Source organism: Paramisgurnus dabryanus, chromosome 2 (genome assembly GCF_030506205.2).
Source record: "Paramisgurnus dabryanus chromosome 2, PD_genome_1.1, whole genome shotgun sequence".
Lineage (NCBI taxonomy): Eukaryota > Metazoa > Chordata > Actinopteri > Cypriniformes > Cobitidae > Paramisgurnus > Paramisgurnus dabryanus.
The window spans coordinates 42,469,195-42,491,443 of record NC_133338.1 but is presented as its reverse complement, the minus strand read 5'-3'; the positions used below and the strand labels follow the sequence as shown (position 1 = coordinate 42,491,443).

General features: G+C 36.7%; 2 protein-coding genes across 4 annotated transcripts in view; one reads left to right on the top strand and one right to left on the bottom strand.

Annotated features, from left to right (window-relative positions):
- col4a6 (collagen, type IV, alpha 6) overlaps positions 1-18,443 on the bottom strand; it is an 80,169-nt gene extending 61,726 nt beyond the window's left edge. For 2 of the 3 annotated variants that reach the window (XM_065289065.1, XM_065289063.1), the window contains exons 1-3: positions 18,348-18,443; positions 18,094-18,216; positions 17,887-17,929 (exon numbers count right to left, since the gene is read on the bottom strand). In XM_065289065.1, coding sequence (XP_065145137.1) covers positions 17,887-17,929; positions 18,094-18,104 — 54 coding nt within the window. In that variant the 5' untranslated portion in view covers positions 18,105-18,216; positions 18,348-18,443. The remainder of the gene's footprint in view (positions 1-17,886; positions 17,930-18,093; positions 18,217-18,347) is intronic. The other variant, XM_065289064.1, reaches the window with a different exon arrangement.
- Positions 18,444-19,169: 726 nt separating this feature from the next.
- Positions 19,170-22,249, top strand: part of col4a5 (collagen, type IV, alpha 5 (Alport syndrome)) — a 39,375-nt gene continuing 36,295 nt past the window's right edge. Inside the window, exon 1 of the mRNA XM_065289066.2 lies at positions 19,170-19,408. Coding sequence (XP_065145138.1) covers positions 19,337-19,408 — 72 coding nt within the window. The 5' untranslated portion in view covers positions 19,170-19,336. The remainder of the gene's footprint in view (positions 19,409-22,249) is intronic.

Below are 22,249 nucleotides of genomic sequence, written 5' to 3'. Positions count from 1 at the left end.
CCCAACACGTGGGGTACTATGCAATGGAAAAGCGATGTTGCGAGATGTTGTCGAAATTATAATACTATATATTTCTGCACGAAAATTAACTTACTGTTCCTTTAACAACAGCCATGTTAATCTGTAGTTGTCTTTAATCCACACATATCACATATACACACAAGTTTCAGTGAGATAAGACCCGTCACTCAAACGTGTTATAAGGATTATCCATTACTACCCATTCGATATGAGACTGAACCCTCCCGTCTACAAACACAAAGACATACATAGAAATCTCCTACCCCCACCTGACATGAAAGAAATGCAGGGTCAGACGAAGTAGGGCAGGGGAGAGGGAGTTAAAATGTGAAAGCTTTAAAAAATGGGTCCAGGGCTCGTAAAGCAAGAGTGATTTGTGATTGGCTTTATTTCACCCTTTTGCAGACATATATTTCATTCCTGGCACTTTTCCTCTTTTGTCCGAAAAGGTCACTACCACATCACATCCATAAGCATAAATCAAGAGGAATCTTCCAGTTTTCTAGTGTAAACAACACACACGACTAACAATAACTAACAAGAGCTAATGGAAAGGTGTGTTTAAACATTTGACCAAAGATGCTGATGCCTTGCCTGTTGCGTGGGCAGTAAAAGAAATGAGGGTGTTGATGGTCCCACAGCAGGTGCTGAGTGGATCTCATGAGACAAAGTGAGACCTCCCACACCCCTTTCTGTGGGATCCTTTAAAATGATAATTGGTGACTCTTCGGCTACAGAAAAAAACATTACACTAGTTATCCCCGCCACACCAAGCCCACCCAGGGGACAAAGATAGCGAACCACCAGATACAACCTTCTATGACTGTTTCCTACATCCTGGAGATTTAAAATGTCCCACCTACTGTGACTCCTCGAAACCCCTCTAAAAACATCCATTTCTTCATCACCTGCTGCTTTACACACCCACCCTATTTGAACATCTAAAGGAGCCCCTATTGAAGCTTATTAGCAATTTGGGTCTATTGTTATATTATATTCATTGCAGAAGAAAAGACTGCCTGACAATTAGTTGGACAAGATGAGATGGTCAACACATGGCTTGTGTCGGCCTTTAAAGTAACCTGCATTACTGTCTAGAAGTAATTGCTGTTTAGAGAACCATTGTAACCAAAATGCCATTTTGAAATCTGTTTTATTTTATTTTATGGAAAGTATATCAAAGTGCAAGAGTATCAACATGTAATGATTGTGTTTTATGAAATATTAGTTATGGGCCTACTACTAAAATCCTCCAACAAATGTAAATCCAGGGTTCTCATGGGCTGGAGGTTCATATCAGGTAATTAGGTTCACTTACACTATGGGTTTAGTGGTGCATTGACACATGTGTCTGACTATGGTGAAACAGCTTACACTTTTTGTCAGTTTTCATACATGTACACTGGTTTTTGTTAGGCCTGTTAAATCCAGGATCTTAAAGAAGGATTAGTTAAAAAATGCTCAAGGTTATTCATGTGAACATTCATATTATCAGCCTCTAGTTGTATTGTTAAAGAAAGGGTTTCGGGAAATTTCCAAATTTTGCAAATGCTATTATTTTCTTCAATAGTGCACAGAAGCTCATTTGTATAATAAAATAAAACCATGACCAGAGATTGACGACAGAGATTAGGAATAAGCTCTAGAAACTAAAGAAATACCAGAAAATATAGGCCACTTTGTGAGGTATTATGCCTAAGGGCATACTTACACTATGCGTACAGTACCGTACCCAAATACCTTTAACCTTGTTTGATCCCCAAATAATGGTTTGTTTGGCTAGTGTGATCACTTCGTACTGTACCAGCGTGTGATACGCTTAAGATTTTTGTAATTAATACACTAATAATTAAGATTTACACTAATGCCAGGAAATATTCCACCAGACACAACAGGACCAAATCAACAAGATCCTGCAGCTTTCAACACTTCCCTGTCAGGTTTCATTAAATGTAGCTAAACAACGGTACTATTTGGCTTTCCTTCCTCTCAGTGGAACTTGGAAGTTTCCCTTCACCTATTCTTGGTTTGGCTACACTAAACTTGTACTGCCCTTTTAACCATTTGAGTTTTTGTCCTTTGCTCGTGTCACTATGAGATATACCCTCTCTTAACCTCTTAAAGACTATGGAAATAGCACTGGTCACTATGGTAGCCTGTTTAGCACGACAAGACGAGGGTGTGCCACAGAATGTCATTAGTGGCTATGAAAGTGACTATAAATATGTTGGGATAAAAAAGTTGAACTTTTTGACACCAGGAATCTTATTAGCCAGCCATAAGTTGTTGACTCATAAACACCCGGTATATTTACTTTATGGAATGAGCTGAAAATGAAAGTCTGGTCAATGGACAGTTGGTAATAGGGGTGGGGGTGTAAATGGGAATGCATTGGAGCTCTTAATGAAGAGGTGGGAAAGACTTTTGAAATATGGCCGCCTAGTGTGACTCCCTGTGGCTTGCTGGCTGCCAGTATGGTCCCCCTGACAACAGACAGATACAGAAGATAGATAGCAAGCATGGCCAGTGGTTTAGTGAAACTGTCGCTGTCATTGAAGTTTCTACAAAACAGCCTACAATACAGAAATGATTTACTAAAGTAATAAAGTGCTTCTTTTTGATCATATTGGGTTCTCAGGGTCTCAATACTTAAAGATTAACTGATACACTACACCTATACTTGTATACATGTATTCTCTACCATTAATGTCAAATGAGAGAAGAATGACCAAGCGATTCGTGATGTAAAGCCTGGAGTATAATCTGTTTTATTACGTGTACATGAGCGTAGGTGCTCGGGCGAACGCACAGCCCTGCAAAGTATAGCTTAATTGACCCGTGAATGTACGCAGACATTCAACGCATGCGTATAGCGATAAAATGCAATGCATCTGTGTGCGTACAGTATGTGTTTACTCTTCTGACTAATAAAATTGCATCAGCTGCACTATGAATATATATCCATTGCATCCCTCGTGCACATGTAAAAATGGACCATAATTTAACCTTAACATGGATAAATGATGCATAAATTTGGTGCTTTTTCCAAATGGACATACTGTTGTTTTCACAGTGTTGATGCAATTGCTATCATAAATGAATTATAATATCTCCTTGGTTTCTCTCCTAATGCTATAAGAGCCCAGATTTTATTTTGCATTCACTTTTCGATATAGATTTCATATACACATATATCTCATATTCAAAGTAATTTGAAGACCAATGTGCTGAACCCTAAAATAACAACGTATTTGTATTTCAGATCAGTTACTGAAACACACACACATTTGTGTATAATAGGTTATTTCAAAAGCTTAAAAAAACATCTATGTCACTTTCCTTGCCTCACCAAATTCTCAATGGAGAAGTATGCAGACAAGGGCTCAAACATGTTTCTGCATGGGCATTAAGCATGTAACCAAATATTCAAGGTTGGGGAACCTTAAATATTGGGTTACATCCTTCAGAAATGGTCTTTGAAAACCCCAAACCATTGTATGTTGTAGTAATGTCCCTAAAGGAGACTTTTTTAATTTTTCTACATTTTCTGATATTTTTTAGAGAAATTCAGCAAGATGGATAAAGCAGCATAATAGCAAAAGATAAAGATGCAAGAAAAGTACAAGGGGTGTTTTTTTGTGATGAGTTCTGCATCAGATCGAGGGTGCAGAATGACAGGGGTTGATGTGTTATGGAAAGGTTGTTGAGTTTTGGAATGGGGTGCACAGAGTCTTTGAATACTAAAGGGGCCTTTCTTTGCCCGGTTGACTTTCAGGCATCCGAGGTTAATGACGGTTAGTGTGATGAGGCCTCGCCTAAAAGAGTCTTTGCACAGTGAAGCCCCCCATCACATAACTAATCATCACTCATCAAAACCTGTGCTAGCGTGCCAACATACATGTGTTTGTATGTGCTTATGTTCACAAAAGATGGAGAAGAATAAATCTGTGATTCAAGAATGTTTTCATTGGTTCATGTTCTGGATGACATTTAAAGAAAAGCTGTTTACTTTTACGATTATCTGATTTTTGACAACGGATAGTCAGTGGGCATGACACAGGAGACTCTTTCAGGCATTCCATGTTATATAAACACTCATTCATGCACGCAAACGTTTTTCGTACCGTCTTAATGCTATTGGTATTGCTCCCTAGTATTTATGCATCCACTAGCATGAGCATAAAATGAAATAAAAAAATATATATATTATCAATACCAAAGCTGGTTTGAGTGACAGAAACATCCCAACCCACAGAGACCTTTAGAGGGCAGAGAAGCATGTTTAGGGAAGGAAAATTATGTTAAGGAGTGCAGAGGTCAAGCAAAGTAAAGATGGCCAAGTGAAACAGTAGCTCAGAGTGTCTGCCGGCTCAGTCCAGTTTATCTATTACAGGGAAGCAGACGTAAGTGGACACTAGTTCACCTTAAATAGAGAACACTTCAAAAAATAGCCCCCCTTCAGTATTTATAAATGCGTTTTGTGTGGATGTGCATGGTTGTTGTTTATCATGACTCATTTCCTAATTTAGCAATCACATTAAATTATATTTACAACAAATCCTGTTGCATCTAATTAACATCTGTTAACATGTGCTAAACAGCTTTCCACTTAAAGTATTACGATAAAGATCTGCTTAAAGGGTAAATTTCACAAACATATACCAGCTTGTTTTGACAAAACAACATTTTAAGGTTTTTGGAAACATTTCAATACCAGCATTTACAATCAAAAAACCTCAAGATAAACAAACCTGATACTGATGCCATGGAATGAAGCATGGAAGATAACCTTACAGGAATGTAATTTCCTTGGAATAAAATAAAATTGTGGGTTCGATTCCCTGGTTCGATAACACACATAAGAAGGATTTGGCCAATGTGCATAAATACATGTCGCTATCAAGAAACTCAGATCTAAACTCTTTCAGTGCCAATCCCTAAATTCAGTAGAAACTTATATCAGCTAGACAGTGTCTGTGGTAGGGCGGCACGATAAATCGCATGTGATTGTCATGCGCATCTTGTCAGTAAAGCCGGTTAGTAGTAAATCGCCATCACCTGCTTTCAGATGGAGCGGCATTTACTACAAAGAGCCATAGTTCACTGACAACCGGTGCAATTTCGAATTGCAATATGGCCCAGCTTGTCAGTGAACTATGGCGTTGTGTAGTAAATGCTGCTCCATTTGAAAACAGGTGATGGCGATTTACTTCTAATCAAAGAACTGGCTTTACCGACGAGATGCGCATTCCTATAGCATGCAATTTATAGTGCAGCCCTAGTTTGTGGAGACTCTTCCCTGCTCCCAGGGCAACACACACATACAGACATGAGACCCTATGAATATCTATCCATCTATCAAAACAACATAAAACAACTACTTGAATGTGATACAGAATGTTAATACTACTTCACTTAGAATAGAGTGTTAATTTGGGAACAACAGAAGACAGACAGTGATAGCGTGTCTAATATTGTCATCTATTAATGTCATGTACAACACACTACACAATAAATTCTAAATAGAAAGACTAAATAAAAGGATGGGTTAAGACATTCAGGGGCATAAACTGTCCACCATGATGTAAGTTCTCCAAAATTAAGTGGGATTATGAAGTGAAAGCTATTTACCAGAAGACGGAAAAGGTAGGAGGTTGGCCAAGACCTGAGTCCACTCTCCATATGTTCCCTTTCGGATAAACCAAAGTAAGTGTAGAAAAACGTTGCTGGCTAGTGTGAATACGCACTTGAAAGCTGGAGCAATATAACAGGGCCGTGTCAAAGAAAAGATGAGTATGACTTGGGGAAGGGTACCAGAGTTGAAGACATGAGACCACTGATTTGGGCCTGCGGGGGTTGGTGTGATCTCAGTTTTTGGTACTCTGAAAGCCTGTTTCTTTAAACTCCATTGGGAGATGACCTCGGTCAGCTTTTTAATGCTTTGGTTGAAAAGACAATATTTTCTTATATTTCAAACGTGCTAATGAACTCACATTGAGCTCCCGTTTTAGGTATACATAAAAGAAAGAACGTGTCGGAAAAACACTATCCAGTCGTTTGAAGCGGTTATCGCTGTAGGCGATGTTGAATTAAGGATTTTGATTTACAACACGGCAAATCAATGTACATGTATGAAAAAAGCATGTTAACCTTTTGCATTTTTTAAGATCTCACGCAGAGCTTGTAAAAACATTTCGGCATGTTCTAGCGCATGTGGGTTCACAAAAGATGAAATACAGTATATAAACAAAGACATGAAGAGTGATGTATTACTTTCCGATGTTTGCTTAACTGTCCAAACAGGCGGGATTGTAAATGTACTACACTATGTATGCATTTCATATGTAAAAGTACTGTATAGACATACGTCAAACACATTTTTGACAGCATATTTTTTTATTGATTTGTAGCAATCAATTTTTATTCATGCACACATAAAATCACTAAATATAACTGTAGTGTTTATATAGCTCAGCTGGAAAAGCATTGCATTAGCATTGCAAAATGTCACGGGTTTGATCCAAGGGAACACACATAGTGATAAAATGTATACCTTGTAATGCACTGTAAGTAGTGTTTATGTATATACAGTGGAGGATATGCATGTAATGGCCTTAGAAGGGAGAGATACAAGTTTCCTGTTTTTGGTAAAAATCCACACTGTTGGAACCAAACATGCTTATGTTTATGAATTCTCAAGAGTATTGTCAATTTTATGTATACATGTCTTGAAACAAGTGTTGAAACTATTTGCTCTCAAAATTCTTAAATCATTTATATATCTGTGAGAACAAAGATGTACAGCTGGCTTGATCGAATATTGTTTAAAGGAAACTGCATGTCTATGTCCGGACCACCTGCTATGACCACTAAAGGAAACCACCACTCAGCATCAGGTCAAAATTTGAGGCTTTGAAGCCACACCAGGGAACCATTAGACTCAATTTAAGTTAAAACAGAGGGCATCGGCTGGACGTCTGGTAAATCCCATGGGCAAACGGTGTTAGAAGTATGAAGCCTTTTTTCATCACAAACACGAGAAACCAGCACTTGTTTTTTGGGCATCCATCATCCACTGAGAAACCAAATTATATCTTAGCATTGCTTAAGCAAGAGCTTAATGGTTTACACCAATGAAGGTCTAGTTTGCTTTAAGTTCCATAATGGTTGACCAGGCTGGAAGGCATTTATTACCAATGCAAGCATTTTGTTATATATTTCCTATATTAACTAGATCATGTGTCCTCCCATGTCAGTTTACACTGCCACACACACACGGAAAAGATCCTGTAAATACAAGTGACGTGTAATGTAACTGTAATCGCGCACTTGGTATATCCACATCATCTTAAGTTTGCTTACTATCTGCTATTTCTCTCATGAGAAACAATGTGCGTGAATTTTCTTCTGATTTGACAATAAACTAGCGCATTGATGACTGTTTTATAAAGCTAATACAGTGCATGTGTCTTCATGCCTCCTAGTATACACCTCTGCATCACATGTATCACATAATAGATTGTACTGAGCTTAGTGACTAAATAAATCCAAGATGACACATTAAAAAGGAATTAATTTGGGACTTAATATAAATTTTCAATGCTGAAAAATACTAAATACTAAAAATACTAAAAAATTACTTTACGCAAAATTGATGCAGTATTAACATTTCTCACATTATCATAGTTTATTCGCCATAGCTTAGATAATGTTAATAAAATATGAAAAGAACTCGTTTCATATTTCACTGGCTTTGGCTATAATTTTGTTAGACTGTCTCATTAATGAATTAGGTTGAATAGCTGTCAGCCGTTAATTGTACTCTAAGTACACAATTAGATAATATCAATTTAGATCAACCAATAACCAAGTAACGTTTGTTCAGTCTGTGGTGTAACCAAAACATTGTGTCCGAATAATTTTATGTCCAAATTTGTCTAATTAATTTTACTGGTAGTCCACTGTATAAAGAATTTTAAGGTATGATGTCACAGTCTACTTTATTTTGCTACAGTATCCTCAATTGACTATAGTGTCCTGCACCCACTAAAAAATATCAAAAATTAAATATGGTGTCTGAATAATTTTTTGTTTTTCTCTTGGGTCATCTGTACTGAAATGAAATGTTAGTCAAGTCTGAACTTACAGTATTCACAGCAACCTGGAAAAGCATGTAAGTTAAATAAAAAAGCTGATCTTTGAGGATGTGTTCAAAGCGGGATGTTAATAAATGAACACAGATTGTTTATATACGTTCTCCCAGCCTGCCGGAATTCAGAGTCAAACAAAGAATGAGTTAATAAGTTGCAGCACAGGAGGATGGATTTGTTTAATATTAATAAGCATAAATAAAGGTATTCATGCACAAATAACGTTGTGTTTATGTTTATAAGTTGCATGTTGCTGTACTCATACAAAATATGACAAATTGCTTCCATGTTTATTGGTCAAAGATTTAGCCAGTTAGTGACACAATTATGTGCTGTGACCTGATGGTCCCAGACAGACGAAGTCTCTTTACTAATCTACTAATGAAGTACTAGCCACAGCCTTTAATTGAAACCACAAACCACATTTAGTTGTAAAACACTGTGAGACATAATAACTTGAATTAAAACTTAGCCAACCACTGAGCTGAAAACTTCACCTTTGGCCCACCAGCCATTAATATCTAAGAATCTTTAACTGTGAAGACCACCACAAGTTATTCACTCACTTTCTTTCTCTTTCAACCTCTCCCCACACATGTTAATATATCACCACATTATTATGATTAATGTACACTACCATTGTCTTTAAAGGCTAAAGGTTTAAAATAGAAGCCTGTAAGATCTGCTTTAAAACCTGCCCTGCGGTAGAGGGAACAAAAAGGTGAGACAGGTAAAAAGGTCATGGAGAGAGTAATGAGGTACATTCATCTTTGCAGACAGAAGCTGCAAGAGAAATAAAAAGTAGAAAAGTAAATGTTGGTTCCTCGCGAGACGATCCAGAACTATAATGAATCTTAAGATTAACCAGGTATGTACAAAATAAGAAACAGAAAGGAGTTTTAGAGCTGGTGGTAATGATGCAAGAGATCACAGGCGTCGGGCGTGTTAACTGCTGTACGCAGGGGGTTGCGGCGGGTTTGTACAGGTGAAGGAGTTCAGCTGCTTAAAACGGTTGGAGACTAAGCTGGGGCCTGCTCCTGTCATGGATTTGAAAATGCCATCATGGGAATGTCTAGCTCCGGGGCCTAAGATCGGGAAAGAGGCTTACGTCTAACATATTTCATTCCATCTTAACATCCACAAGTTATGGAGCGCACTGAAATTCATAATGCTTAAAGCAATACATATTACCACTAAAATGAGCTCTAATGTAATAATGTGACACACATATTTTAAGTGCTTTACACATGATAGTACTTGATCGTACTGTCAACAAACAAGGGTGGTTAATGAGATAAAAACAAAAAGAAAGCCTTATTGGAAAAAATTGCTGGTGCCTGTTTAATTTCGTGGCATTGCAAAGCCTCTCCAGACGGCTCATGATCGAACAAAGCTCACACATCAAGCTCTTGGCAATAAACTGAAAATGGTGCACATACTGTTACTCACAAACAGGCACATTATAAGAAAAAAATGAGGTAAATTATAAAGGAGATAATGTATATATTATAGATGAAAAGGCAACTTGTAAGTAGGTCTGTGAAAAGAGAAAAGACGACAAAAGCAAATGCAGGAGAGAGACTTCAATAACAGGCTTTCAACATCTACTGTAGTAACGGCAGGATGCATTAATTACATAGATACTCATATACACAAATATTTACTTGCTTACTCAGTGACTATACTTATACTTACTCTAAGTACTCAATTATATATTTACATACTAACATGTCTATACACGACTTTGAAATGAACCTATAGACCAACCAATAAATGCATGCATGAGGTTTTGCCCTAGGCGGGGCAATTTTTGGTAAGCGTATACACTGATGACAGAGAAGGGTGGGGTACATGATGGAATTGAAGGAATGGGTAAAAGCGGGATGACGAAAACAAATGATGGAAGGACAGAAAGAAAATGACACTAATCCATTTCAAAGCATAGAATAAATACAGCTCCAGGCTAGTAACATGTAGATGGTGTAAGACAAGGATCAAACAATAAACTAAAACAACATAAATCTATACAGTACCTATGGGGCAAAAGTGGGCCCCTCTTCTTCTTAAACCCTAAAGGGAATTTCTATTCTTCTTAATCAATACTACCTTCATCCTCTCTTTAGTTCACCATGTGATGTCAGGTGCAATTTTGCTTTCAATGCACTTTATTTATCTAGTACTAATGCTCATTCATTTCAACAAGCCCATGACCTTACAATTTAAACATTTAGTATTGGTCCTCCTGTTTTCATCCCCCGCTTTCTTTTTTTCTAAAACTATGTGATAATGCCAAGAGTGATGGAAAGAATGTTAAGATGTCCTCTCCGCACGTTCTCACCCTGTCCTGCAGCGTAACCCTTGACCCTCTGTTTGAACAAGCGCGAACATGGATCTCAGAGAAAAAGATCATACGTGCAGAGCTGATGGCAAGAAAAAAAGTCACTGGTCTCAAATCAGCTGTGAAGACACATATCAACACTTTTAATCTTTACATCGCTGGTATTTATCAAATTAGGATTAGCCCTTTTTTGCATTCTGTTACTATGACAGCAATACGAAAGTTTGGATTGTCAGTCCTGAGAATCAAAGCCAATGCAATAGACCAGAGGTCTTCAACCTTTTTCAGTCCAAGGACCCCTTATTGGATAAAGAGGAAGACCATGGACCCCCAATACATGTATCATATAAAAACTGGATTTATATTTTTTTACGATGGTTACATTACAAATATATAAAATAATTTTTCTTGTATACATAGACACATACTGTTAACATACTTTTAAATTTGCATTTAAAATGACATTTTAAATAACTACATATTAGGGAATTATATTATATATGGGAACATTCATTTCAATCAAGTTTTTTTATCATTTGTGTTATTAGTTTATTAATGCATTTTTCATTAATGTCTAATTTCATTTTTTTTATTGAATTCAAATAATATTTGGGGACCCCCAGTAATACCACCACGGACCCCCTGTTGAAGACCTATGCAATAGACACAAAATAGACTACGGGAGGGAGAGCAATGATGGAGGTCTTTAAAACTGTTGTTAAACTAGTTAAAACTATCATTAAAACCGCAACTGCATAGTAGCATGTTGTGATTTATATTCCGGTTATATTGATTAACTGCAGATCATAAGAGGAGAGCCTGGCAGGAGACTTTATATGTTGCTGTTGTTAAAAGTCAATTACTGGGCCACACACATGCTGAAACAGACATAAACACACATAGACAGAAATCTGTTTTTAATTGCTTTAGGGTTTAATTTAAATTGTGTGCACTACACACAAATACATATATGGCAGATCGACATGTTGTCTGCTATCCATCCCGTGAGAACAGTGTTTTTCAGCACTAACAAGTGCAGATCTACAGTAAGTGGTATCATGTGCAATCACAAGCCTCTTTACAGTTAAAAGCAGGCCGTGGAAGAAGTAAATCTTCAGTGACATTGAGATTAACTTAACTTCCTCTCTAACTGGTCCCTTCTGTAACTGTACTCGATCTGATGAGGGGGAGATGAAGCCAGCTGGAAAGTTAACTAAACAAGACACCCCCCAGGTCTTCAGGTTTAGTCTAAAGTACAAGAAGATTGAAAATGTATAGATGACTGTATAGGACAGTATTCTTAAGCTTCTGTAAATATTTAATTTTGTTTATAATGAGAGAAGGATGTGGATACCCTTATCAACCTCAACATCATGACAGCTCATCTATCTCAATACACTTAACAAAATATCAAGTGTCATAAACATTAGTACCTGGTGTTGAAGCTTTCAATGGATGGAGGGGACATACAGAATTGCCCTGGTGCCCTGGGGTAGGTTCAGGGAGTGGCACTAACAAATCACAAAGCAATCAGTGTGTGCCTTGGTCTATCCTAAAGGAATGTTCTAGAAAGCGACACCTGCAGCAAGGAAGAAAACTTTCAACAAGTTCTACCAAGCAGTCCAGGAATTTTTAATGGGGGAGGAAGCAAGGGGTGTTCTTTGTGATAACAATAAAATAAATACTCGGATGCAAACAATCAACAGTTTGGTTTCCCAGAGATCTTCTCTTGGGAAAGTTTGAGAACTGAACGACAATAAGAATGAGCCATGCTTATTTTTATGCTGTTGTTACAGTCTCTCCATTCTTTTTTGCTAATATATCAAAAACTGATATTTTTACTTTAATGCTTGACACAGATCTGTTTGTGGCTATACTTACGAGAATTAACCAAGTTTTAACAACGGTTAAAACCATAAAACATTGTTTTTATAGTTAAATTATGGTTCTCTCACAAAATAATGGTTACTGCAGTCAAACCATGGTTTCGCCGATGATAATAATACACAGAAAAACATGGTCACTACAAAAAAAAACATGATTCATTTTGATAAAGTTTATGTATATATAATGGGTTATACTATGTGCAACTTGTTATTGGAATTCATTGCTTCTGGCATTGTTAAAATACTGAAACATTATCTACAATATATATATCTATCTACAGAACACATTGTTAAACCAAATCCCTAGAGCAAAATTGCTGTAATACGTAATCATGTTTTTTAGATCACATAAAACCTTTTATCTCTTTATCTCTCTCTCTCTCTCTCTCTCTCTCTCTCTCTCTCTCTCTCTCTTTGGAGTATGAGAGGTAGAGTTATCAACCAAATATTTCCGTTGTGGTTTCTTTCAAGATGGGCTATGAGCACATCAAAAAGTCTGTACATCTCTTCCATCACTAGTGTTTCTAACAAGTACTGTAAGAAGTCCAACAGAGTCCTCCCAAACTACATAGAAACTTACAAACACTATCAGTCTGATTTAAAAAATATAAGGCATAGACACTTACAAACACAGTTTGATTTAAAAAAAAAAAAAAAAATTATAAGACTTAAATGACACCAAGTGTGACACTTGGGTTATAACAGATGTTATTTGCTGCTTTGCAGAAAATTTGTTTGCAGATGACTGTTTATAAACTTGATTATTTTTAATAATAAAGATGCAAGTGAATATAATACACAGTCATTGCAAGAACATTGGTTTAGTAAAGACAATAAAAGACTGCCAAGTGGTTATAGATAAGAACGGCCATAGATGCAAGGATGATGTGGTTTATCAGTGGGTATGTAAAATTTAAAGATGGATTATGTTAAACATACTAATATGTTATATATTAAGATATTCAATGTGATTTTCACATGTCGAGAGGTTTCACACGCTGTACAGTATCAGTGTAAGAAATATCTGGCATTTTTTTCCAAAATGAGGGTATGTTTCTACCATAATGTCATCATTTCAAGGTAAATTTAATTGATCAGACAAATACTGTCAATTTATCAACAAACTGGCAATCTGTAAATTAAGCATCTATCATTGACTTCTATTTTATGCAATATTATGTTATGTTAGACGTTAAAAATAAATGTATGATTTACATGAGATGATATAAAAAAATATGGGGTCATTTTGGTCACTTTCATGTTTTTGCCCCAGGCCCCCATAACTTCTGATCCTCGTAATAGCAGCACCCACATTTTATAAGGTAATATGATTATATGGAAAGGTATTTGCATCATTCACTTTACAAAGTTTTCAAAGTCTTGACCAGAACCTTGAGATAGGCTGTTAATTTTACCAATTTGCTAAGACCTGTCTCTTCGTATTGCCTGGATCCTCGTAATCCAGTTAAAGAATTTGAGCCAGTTAACCCTTTAAAATCCATGTAGAAGCTTATCACTGCCATCAAATATCAGCACTCTGGAATAAGCTTTGATTGTTCTTGCCCTTAGAAGGAAAAGGTTGGTAAAACCATTCATCTAAGACCCTGACCTCTGTCTTGACCCCGTCAGGACTTTATCTAAATGATGTTGGAGGTCTGACCCCCGACAAGCTCAGTCTAAGTCCACATTGCCGGAGTTAAGGTGATGTCCTCACCTGTGGTGTTTAAGAAAAATTGTTGACCAGAAGATGTTATAGCTTACGCCACATGTCACTAAGGTTATCCTGTTTCTTAAACATTTTAGTAATGTAAGCAGGGTTTGAAATTAACACCCGCCAACCAGCCAAATGTGGGTAAACCTGTGGCAGGTAAAGATGTCAAATCACTAGCTAATTGACCTTTCGCCGGCCCCTCCCCCAAAACGGCCATTGTCCAATCACACATCACAGCAACCGTTACTATGCGAGCACGTCCGACAAACATTCACGCCCGCAGCGCTTGTGAGCGGTGCATACAATGGATAAAACAGTATGGACTGCCCCATACAATGGATAAAACAGTGTGGACTGCCCCATCCAGTTAAATGTGTCGAACATTTACGAAGCATAAATACGTCTTCACAAAGGTAAGGCTTACAGCTAACTAGTTACAGTGTGGTCTAAATCTACTAACTAGAAGCAAGAACACAAATTGGACCAAAGTTATGATTACCATCAATATACGTTAATTGCCAGAATGTTAACCTACTCTCTAAGATAATTTAATGAGTTATTTTGCCAACATTAGTTAACATGTTAGCTAACGCTAGCTACATTAGCTGCTGTTGTGTTAGGACTTTCAGCTCCCAAACTTTATTTTTCGTCAGTTTATGACAAAGTCGAACATAGCGCCCTAACAATCAACTTTAAATAATTTGTTTTTATCTTTCATGTAGCATTTTATGAACGGAAAACCTACCCCTTATTTTACCCCTTACAATCCCGTAAATGCTGTGCAATTTTATTATATTATACATTTTATTTATTATATTATCTGTCCTGCAACTTTTAAGCCAAAGCAGTTTCCTATTTGTGAATTCTGGTTATCACCAAAGGAAATAAAACATTATGATTCTCAAAACGGCTATCCTCTAAACAACAGAAATGTTAGTAAGCTTTGAATGGCTTTGAAACACATGTAGGTTTAGCTAGCTAACATACCCTTGTATTTTCAATAGACATAAATAGACCGTACCATATGAAAGAGAACTTACCCGGCAGTGCAAGAGCATGACTGGTCCACAAGGCTGTGCTGGTTGCATTTGAGTTACCGGTCATGTGGTTTCTAATTTTTTCCTTGAGACCGGTAAGCATTAGCCTCGATAGTAGCCGTGTCTCCTTCATTGCGTATTTTTATATTTGTTATATATCCCTCCACTGCATACTGCACCTTTTGCCTCGATCTGGAGGAAATCGCGAGGTATTGCTCCAAAAAAGGTCACTGACACGCACGGGTATATCGCTTTCCGTCATGGCAATCTGTCGCGCTTGTCATTTGTTTGTCGGAAGTAGCAACAGTAACTAAGGGGGGCGGGGCTCGGCGAAAGGCTAATTATGTTCAAACGTTCATTTCTTGGTAAAGCTCATGAAAGCCAAATATGCACAGTTTTAGCGCATAGTATTTTGTGGATGGGGTTACTAACCACCCCAAACAACCAAGGAGACCAAGAAGAGCAGAAGAGGTTTTAAGTGGCAAACTGGGTGTGAATCGCTCATCTATCTGCGTTTTTTTCAATTAGTTCCCTATCTCCCTAGTCGTAAATCAGTATAGCATGTATAGGGGCTCGGGCAATGGTAGGCACACTTGGGACATCCGAATACTATAGTAGGCATATAGTAGGTGAAGTAGTGCTTTTCGCCTGCTATGGAAGTAGGTGATTTTGGACGCAGCCACTGCCTCACTACATTGGGACTCTTGATGCTTATTAAAACAAGACGTCACCACTGATATTTATAAGCATTACGCAGAAAGGACATCTCTCTGACTTTTTAAAATTGATTAAATAAGAGGTATGAAAAACACTTTAAATATTTTGTTTCATGTAGTACAGACAATAATGAAGTCCAGTAAAAAAAGACTAGTACAGGTTTAAAGGAATAGTTCACCCAAAAAAAGAAAATTCTGTCACCATTTTCTCATCCTTATATTATTCTAAACCTCTATGAATTTCTTTTTTCTGATGAACACACAAAAATTTTTTTTTGATAAATGATGGTAGTCAGAAAGCTGATTGTAACCATTGACTTCCATAGTAGGAAAAACAAATTTGATGGAAGTCAGTGGTTACAGCTGTGTGCTTACCATCATTTATCAAAATATCTTCTTTTGTGTTCATCAGAAAAAAATAAATTACGATAACATGAGGATGAGAAAATTTTGTGTAAACTATCCCTTTAATATTAAATAGAAAATCTATTTTGTATTTAAATATATAAGTAATATAATTTATTTGATGCTAAAGTTCATTGTACTGTGTTGATCTGCTTACCTAAAAGACATTTCTGCCAAGGATGAAGGGATGAGATAGCAGGATAACAGAGCTAATCTTGTTTTTTTCGTTTATTTTTTAGCTTGTAAATTCTGAATGGCCGGTAAACTAAAAATTTTGTAGCAAAATTGGCTGGTAAGTGAAAAAGTAAATTTTTAAACCCTGAGTGTGACTGCAAAGATATTGTAAGGTCTGAACCCAAATAAACTTATTCATGTAAGATCTCCACAAAGATTGGTGCTTGGCCTTTTGGTCTTCACACCGTTTCATTCAACACTGTCATTTTCTTCTGAAAATTCGTCTGAAATTCATGCCTACAGTCTTTACAGTATCATATATCCTGGCATTTTAGGGCCACTCTGGAATGATAATAAGCTGGAATGACAAATAATAATGTTCACACAAAAACCATTCTATGCAGCCAAATCTCATTCTCATACAAAACTTTTTCTAAAGTTAACTTCTAGATGACCTGCTCACCATTGTGGACCATGTTACGGCAAGTGCTCAACAGAATGAGAAATAACAGCCCTGCACTGATTACTATTTATTATTTAGGCTGCGCATGTCAACTCTAGCCACTACCCTCCAGTGTCTCCTTTAGCCCAGCATGCTAATGCTCAAGTTTTTAACCCCTAGATTTTATCTAATGGTAAGATTCTGCTCTTTCTGGCACAATGTGCTACATGTAATCCCCTATTATAAAACATTTCAATTACCTATTTATATAGCCTGTTTGTTTCTTTTTTTTTTTACAAATGATTATCATACCAGTTTCCATGACCTGCATTTGCAACTTTACTTAGGACTCATCTTTAGTCTTGAAAGTAGCCTGTATTCAACTAGTTAACTGGTGTTACAATTTAATTTACAAAGTTTATACTACTATTGTTACCATAAAGCGTGCATAATAACCACAGAAAATAAGATTAAAACATTTGATTATCTTTTTAAACTGACATAAATCATGACTAAACGTAATACACCACAATAGTAAGAATCAATATGGTTGTATAGGTGGGTAGATGTGGTAGGTTTTGGGGATAGATAGGTGTGTCTAAGAAACGAGCTCATTGCATATTTAGCAGAAGGAGGGGCGTGTTTTTGAGTTAGGTGATGAGTGGATCAAGACGCTAAACATATAAAGCAAACGATATAGATTTCGGAAATATATGACATATTATTGTAGTAATTGTGATCCCCTGGCACGTTTACGCGGATATTTTTACAAGGCACACAAATAACGTCTTAAAAAACATATAGAATAGCCTACATGGCTAAATAAAAATCGTCTAAAGTGACACCCAAATGCCTTTATAACACAAAACATGAAGTATTTTATGTACATTATTAACCTTCTTATAGTTTCATTTCGAAATACATTGCAGGTAAAAATGTATTAATGAATGTGAGAACTAGAGCAACAGTGTAACGTTAATATGGATAATAATGATGGCGCACTTACCCCGTATGAAGATCCTGCATACAAGACAGCTAACACACAACTCCTGTAAAAAGAGATTACAAAACACATCATATCAACTCGAAAGAAACCGCTTTATTAAACTCGCTTGACTAAAACTGACAGTTTACTGACCAACGTTAACCATCTTGCGTAAAGGCAATTGCGCTTAGTAAAATGCATATCTAAATACGAATATAGCCTACTTACCAAAGCTTCATTTTGCAAGCTTTGACAAACAAGCAGGTAATTATCCTCCTCTCTTCACGGTAAGCCTCGGTTAATGGTTTCAGAGCTATTCATTTGAGAATCCGGTGAGCGGTTCGTCCACTTCTGAGGAAAGGCATAACGTTAGATAAGAAAAACAGTTAATCAAGCGATGCAACTGTTAATTTGTAAATGCTACACGTATAACACAAAGTTTGACGGGCGATTGTCCTCTTAAAAAAGAGAAGTTTACTCACAACAAACTTGGAAGCGTGGAAACTCTCGCTCCGTTGCTTAGTCGATTCGTGCACCGATGCAAGTGCGCTGGTGCATCGAGAAGAGGCGGGATTTCCAACTGTCAATCATGCTGCCTCATGCGCTTGCCTCTGAACATTATCTGATCAGTAGTAAACTGTTGGGCACTCGTGTGAGCCAAATCACAGTAGTGGTATGTCTGAGACATAAATTAAAATAATAAAGAAAATTCAGCAAAAATAATATGTCCATGCATCATATAATTGTTTACACTTTTTCATTTTTAACAATAAAGTCATTATTACTATTGCTGTGCTAGTTTACTAGTGTTTTGATAAAATATGCCAATAAGGAAATCTTTAGAGTAAACTTTGTTGTAACCTGTTCCTTCTCATATATTTTTGAAAACCGATAACGTGAATGACAGAAAATGTAAAAATTATAAAGTCAGTGACATTAGATGAATATAAACTGTCTTATTTACATCCCTCTGTTTAATTGTTTCCTCGAGAACAACATTGATTGAAAGGAAAATATTTTAGATATTGATCAGTCTGTGATACGTCTAACGTTACCTCCGCCATATCGTTCTTACCAAAACCGAAGTACAAAATAAGAAGACTTACGTGTTAAAACTGTCAATAATATATTTTTAACACTTTGTCCATCAAATTAAGACTCAGATACTTCCTTGTAAAACTTTAAATCTTAACATTTTTCTCTTTATGAATTGGACCTACACTGGTGATGGGCGGAGTGATATGAAGCAGTTTGTTGAGCAGGTTAAGGGGATTCAGTAAAGTGAATTGCATTACTGCGTGCGCTCCCAGCACTGGACAGCTTTGATACTTTACAAGAATCCCCCTGTTTGATTTGCAAAAAATAAGCTGCATGGTTCACCAATTAGGGTAAGGGAGGAATATGAGAAGTTCAACGAGCGTTCATAGTTGTAACTGTCAATGTTGAGAGGACAGATTTTTTAAAAATAAGTATGAACTTAAAGTGTCTCGGCGCGGTGTTACTTTTCCTAACTAGCATAGAGGTCCAGAAGTCGGAGTCTGCGGTAAGTGTACTTCTTTTTCTAGTTGTCATGTCGTAGCTAAGCAAAATGTATTACACTTGTTCTGTATTTGTTATTCTGTGATCCGTAATCCGAGACACACGCGCCTTAACTAAACTTTATAAACAGAGCTTATTTAATAACGACGTGACCATTTTGATTTTCTTTTTATACGTGAACAAATGATCTTTAAATACTAGTCTAGCATATCTTCAATTTCGATGTTCTCTTCAAACATTCTATAGTGTTAAATGCAATCAGATTTTTTATTTTTACTGTATTAAAGCGCAAAAGTATGCAGCGCTATGCAGCGCTTTCTCCCATCGCATTTATGTGTACCAGCTGCGTGTTGAAACATGTAGGATGCTTCTTTTAAATATATTACCAAAAAAGACATTTTTATAGTTTTCAAAGTATTTCATAGTATTGGCTATTCATTATAAGTTATTGTAACGTCAAAAATGTTTGTTTTCTATGTTATTTCATGCCAGGTGTATATGAAAGACAATATAAGAGGCATTTATATCATTAGCCTATATATCATTTATATTACAATGTTGCATAAAAGTTCAGTTGTAAAAATTACATAGAAAGTTTTTGTGTTGAATGTCTTATGTGTTGTTTCCAATAATTTACACAAATTATTAAATTAACAGTTGAAATCTGGTTACTGACTTGAATTAGTATTAAGTACAGGTTCCTGTTTTGACAATTAATATCAGTATAAATTATTATCTCATCACATACTTAGGATGTCAAATTAATGATTCCACATGGACAGATTTATTGAGCACAATATTTAATGTATTTTTAATAATTGCAGCTTTAATGAATAGATTGCATCTTTATTAAATCTCTGCATTTGTGTACCTGATTGAATGCAATGTTGAATATAAATAGATAAAAAATATGGCTGTATCATTATGCGGCATGCTGGTTTTCCTGCTGTCAGAATAGTCTGTAACAGGTGAGGACATGTTTAGGATTTATCCTCGAGGTACTTACATACATTTTGCACTGACAGATTGACCAGGGTCCCATTTAGTGACCTTTTTCCCGAAAACATCATTCCTACAAATGGACAGTGTTGTATTCCGGTCACAAAAGGGACCTGAAATGTAGTTTGCAATTTCTTTATCTTTTGATTGACATTTAGAATGCTCTAGTTCTCAATACAAACTCTTTCAGATTACTCCTAGGGACCCACCCCTATTCTGTTCCTCAGTTTACAAGGTGAACGATGGCAAACTGTCATCAATAGGAAGGAGTTAGATGCATGAGGACAAGCATGTAGATATCACCACCCATCCCCCAGGAGCAAGATTGCACGACCCTAGGGTCTATTCAACAAGCAAATCAAACCCCAGACACAACCCATTGTGTGTGCATTGTGTTCATGCAACCTCTTAACCCCTTTAGTCCTTCAAAAAAACTCTCAGTTCACATCCACCAGCTCCAACTCAATTTCCATGTTTGCCGGATGTGATTGGGCCTTATCAAGGTGACAGCGTGCAGCCATCATACAAGTTTTTGCTTAACTCTAAATTTGTATTTGAAATGCATCACACATTGAAATACCCTTGAAGCTAAAGTTTCTTGCATTGGCATGTGGTAAAGGACACTCTTTAAAGATAGTAATAGTTAATCTGTTATTTTCTCTATATCTTAGCTTTGGACAGGCCTTGGAGTGAAGTAGTTTGGTTGCAAGAGTGAAATTATTCAATAGGGTACATTTGCTTTTAAAATGTCAAATCCTTTAAACTCAAAGTAAGACGAAATTCCTGGCCACCCAGTGGTGATATTTGGTATTACGTGTTCAAGAAATAAATTTTAATTGCAATTGAAAAAATTAATTCCTCTTTATTTTTCTGTACACATGGTAGTTGTAATAATTTGAGATTCTTAATGTTTCTTGGTCTGTTGGTGATGCCACAAATATGTTAGCTAACAGGTCAGAGAGTTTCTTTGTAACTTAAGCCATAGGGGACTTTGAACTTTTCATACTTGAAGGCATCCACATACTGTGCAGTTCAAGGTATATGAATGAACATCCATGTGTGCGTGTGTGTGTGTGTTTGTGTTTGTGTTTGTGTGTGTGTGTGTGTGTGTGTGTGTGTGTGTGTGTGTGTGTGTGTGTGTGTGTGTGTGTGTGTGTGTGTGTGTGTGTGTGTGTGTGTGTGTGTACAGTACAAAATACAGCAAAAAATCTCAGTCACATTTGACGAAACTCTCCAGCTCTCAAAAGAGCAGCCTGACAGAAACAAGCATACTCATGCATTTAACCCAAACATCAGTAGTCTGCGTTCACAGCCATAACATCCATTCATTTGCAGAGATATCCTTCCAGAGTGCCCTGTCTTTGCTGCAGTCTCATGCCAAGATGTGGGGACCGAGGTGGGGGTTTGGGGATTGGCAGCTCGTGATAGTTCTTTCTCTTCTAGAGGATAGGCAAATTCCAGTCTTATCTCACCTGCAGGAGAGAGAGAGAGAGGGTCACGAGATGCACACAAGCAGCCATGCAAGAAGCTTATTTCAAAACAGCCCCACAAGTGCTTGCAAAGCTTGCAGTGACATCTTTGAAAAATTATGACGAAAGCTAGGATTTCTAGATCTAGAAACTCAAATTGGGTTTGTGTCATTTCAATTAAAAGAAAAGAAGCATCAACAACTTTTAAGGCCATGTCAGGGCTGTGTTGATAAGTATACAGAAAACTTTATTTCTGTGTGATGTGAAATCCAGGGTAAAGTCTCATAATCTAATTATGAAATTAGGGGCATCAAAGTTTGATTTTAACCTTAAATGTCACTATAATTTTGACATTGCCTTAGACAATATTAAAGATA